The sequence below is a fragment of the Protobothrops mucrosquamatus genome, unplaced genomic scaffold (assembly GCF_001527695.2).
Source record: "Protobothrops mucrosquamatus isolate PMUCROS unplaced genomic scaffold, P.Mucros_1.0 scaffold9278, whole genome shotgun sequence".
In the NCBI taxonomy this organism is placed as follows: domain Eukaryota; kingdom Metazoa; phylum Chordata; class Lepidosauria; order Squamata; family Viperidae; genus Protobothrops; species Protobothrops mucrosquamatus.
The window spans coordinates 10,594-13,759 of record NW_015395070.1 but is presented as its reverse complement, the minus strand read 5'-3'; the positions used below and the strand labels follow the sequence as shown (position 1 = coordinate 13,759).

Sequence of the window (3,166 nt, the reverse complement as noted above, 5' to 3'; positions counted from 1 at the left end):
GATGATGGTACTGGTAGTAGCAATCCAATACAATATCAGGTTCGAGAAGGCTGAAAAATATGTGGCAGCAGAGCAGTATCTGAGAGTGTTTTGTCGTTCATTTCTCAACAGTCATCTTTTTAAAAAACACATTTTTTCTTCTGTTGCAGGATAATTCTGAAGCATTAACTTGGGAGAAACGCACCAGAATATCTTTGGGATTAATTAAAGCCATTCAGCATTTACATCAGTTTGGAATTATTCATGGAAATATAAAAAGGTGGGAATCCTATTATATGCATCCTACTGTATTATATATTATTTAATGAACTACTTAAACTTCTATCTGATTAAAAGTGTTGCGTTTTCATAAAAAAGGAGTATAGCTAAACAATATCAGCACAGTGCTGGCAATTAGCTGTGCTTTCATTCATGATCCTTCCTAGCAACTTTATATTCAATAAATATTAACACAGGATGTAACTGACTCATAAAGTACTTCCTCCTACATAGATGCACGCTGTCGCACACACAAACACACAGCTGGCTTGGCTTTCATGACTAAAAAAAGGGGGAAGCAAAACCTACCTTCAATACTTCAAGGCAAACTTAAGTTTAGAAGTAATCCAGTGTGTCAGACAAATCCTCAAGAATACAAAATTCTTAGTAAAAAATGTGCTGTAATCATTTCTTACCTGCTGAATCTACAGTGCCCATTTGCAGCTGTCCCCTCAACTGGCTTTGGTTTTCTTTCCCTTGTCATAAGTAGGATCAACGAGGGCAGAATAACCAGAAGAGAGCACTTGAAGGAAAAAAATTAGAATGCACCCTCTGTTCTTTTATTCATTTATTCTGCTTAATACACAGCCTAATTATCTCCAGATGTATAGAATTGCCTTTGGTGAGATGGGCAGCATACAAATTTGATAAATAAAAAATAAATATGAATACATATTTTCTTAAGAAAGTCTTGTTTGCCCTAATTAAGAAATTGTCACGTAAATAAAATATTGCTAGCTGACAGTATTGGCATAATTTATATTTTACGGTACCTTCTTCACATTATGCTTTGTTAGAATTCAAATGTATGTACAGTATTAAAGATCTGAATTAACTGCCATTTCTATCAGCTTTCAAACCAGGTATTGGTCACACGTTTGTTTAACTGATGTTTATCAGTTAACAATGCTGTTTTGATTTGTTTAAGGTTATAATTCACATTCAAAGATCAATGTTGTAACTGATCTTTTGTTTGTATTTTTGTCTCCTGTACAAACAGTTCCAATGTTTTGCTAGATGCAAACTTTGTACCACAACTTGGACATTCTGGTCTTAGGCTGCATCCTGTGGAAAAGAAATCAGAATATACTGTGATAAAAACCAAGGTCTTGCAAGCTTCACTAGCTTATTTCCCAGAAGATTTCGTCAGACATGGGCAGTTAACTGAAAAAGTGGACATATTTGCTTGTGGAATTGTAAGTTGTGGTTCTTCATGACTAATCTTACATAACTCTGCATGCCAAGAATTGGACACGTTTTCCTTTAATTAAGCTTGCTATCTTACTTCCAGTGCTTAGACTAGTAAAATGTCAAAATGTTATTTCATAAAATTATGCTTGGAGATCAAAAAATGTATGAATAAACTCATTGTCCATGCCACAGCACTTTATTTACATGGCAGACATCATTTGTGCTATGTTGTGTCTTGGTGTCTTAAGGAAAAAAGAATTTTGGATTATAAGGCTAGGGAAGACTTCTACCTAAGATTGAAGAGAGCATAGGCAATATTGATCACTATAGACTTGGTTAAGAGCTGGCTTGTATCTGATAGAAAGATTTTCTTCTATGATAGGACTGGATTGCATCTAGATAGTGCCAGATGAACTGTATAGTCTGAGATCAGGATTCTCAGCTGTCCTTTATAATTTTTTAAAAAATTAATTGCAATCATTTTTCTAGATTTTAGCAGAAATACTGACTGGCATGAAAGCAGTGGATGAAAGAAGAAATCCTATTTTTCTGGTATGTAGAAAATATATTTTAGAAGATTTAAATCTTTGAAGAAAGACCCTGAGAGTGAGCATTCCTCAGACTGGAGAACGTAGTTTTTGGATCATTGTTATTTTATGCAGTTCAGTTGTTCCACATCTATATGAGAAGGATGTTTGAGGGTTCCTTCCTTCCTGTTACAATTTCCCTTCCTTTCCCTTCCTTTCCCTTCCTTTCTCTTCCCTTCCCCCACATAAGCAGATGTTGCTGGGGGAAGGAGAGAACAAAGGATTGCAAGAGTGGTTGGGCAACTGTCATGGAATGTTCAAAAATGAACCACAGCAGCAGCCTGGCAACAGCAGCCACAGCTTCCCAAAATTTCATTCCCTCAAGAGTCATGGATTCTGGATTTGGGGCACATTCTGCAATTTAGCTCATTTGAGGTACCTTTCCTCAAAAACTGTTGCTCTATGATACACCATTTTGCCCTGTTAAAATTTCAGGAACTATTTAGTAATATGTAGAAAACAGGACAATTACTTTCAGCTTCTTTATGTAAGTGAACCAAAAACTTAATAATTCTTTAAAGGACAGAGAAATAACATCATCTGCATTCTTCCAACCTTTTCTTCAACAGAAGGATGCCTTGCTTGAAGAACTCAGAATGGCAAAAGAATTGTCTTGTACTAAGGAGAAAAACTTTGAAAATCTTGCTGCCATACAAATATGTCACAAATACCAAGATAAGCAAACTGTTTGTTTGACAGAAACAGTCTCTTTATGCTTGGCCACGTCTATCTGCATTTGCCTGCGGAAAAAGAATGCAAACACGATAGAGGTAAACCTAATCAGCTTACTAGTGGTGATGCCTTTGCTATATAGTCCTTTTATTTTCTTTATTTTCTTTATTAATGTAAGAGAAAGTAAGTAAATATGGAAATAGGGAAATTGTTTTATTTAATGAGGAAAGTAGAAACAATCTATTTAACATTCTTGTCAAAAACAGGTGAGTGAAATGATAGAAATTGCAGATCGTCAAACAAGATCTCAGAACATGTCAGAAAGAAGCAGAAATCTTGGACTCTTCATCAATATTCCAGAAGAAACCAATGATGAACCAGCTAGTCCCTTCAATGTTGACTTCTATGGTCATAACCACAAAGGCTCTGCCAATTCTGGATCTCTAAACTGTGCCACT

General features: G+C 35.5%; 1 protein-coding gene across 1 annotated transcript in view; it reads left to right on the top strand.

Moving 5' to 3' along the window:
• Positions 1–149: 149 nt before the first annotated feature.
• The window catches only part of LOC107300948 (interleukin-1 receptor-associated kinase-like 2), a gene marked incomplete at its 5' end in the record, with an annotated part of 6,880 nt that continues 3,863 nt past the window's right edge, over positions 150–3,166 (top strand). The window contains 5 exon segments of the mRNA XM_015830226.2: positions 150–259; positions 1,259–1,454; positions 1,939–2,001; positions 2,606–2,806; positions 2,975–3,166. Coding sequence (XP_015685712.2) covers positions 150–259; positions 1,259–1,454; positions 1,939–2,001; positions 2,606–2,806; positions 2,975–3,166 — 762 coding nt within the window.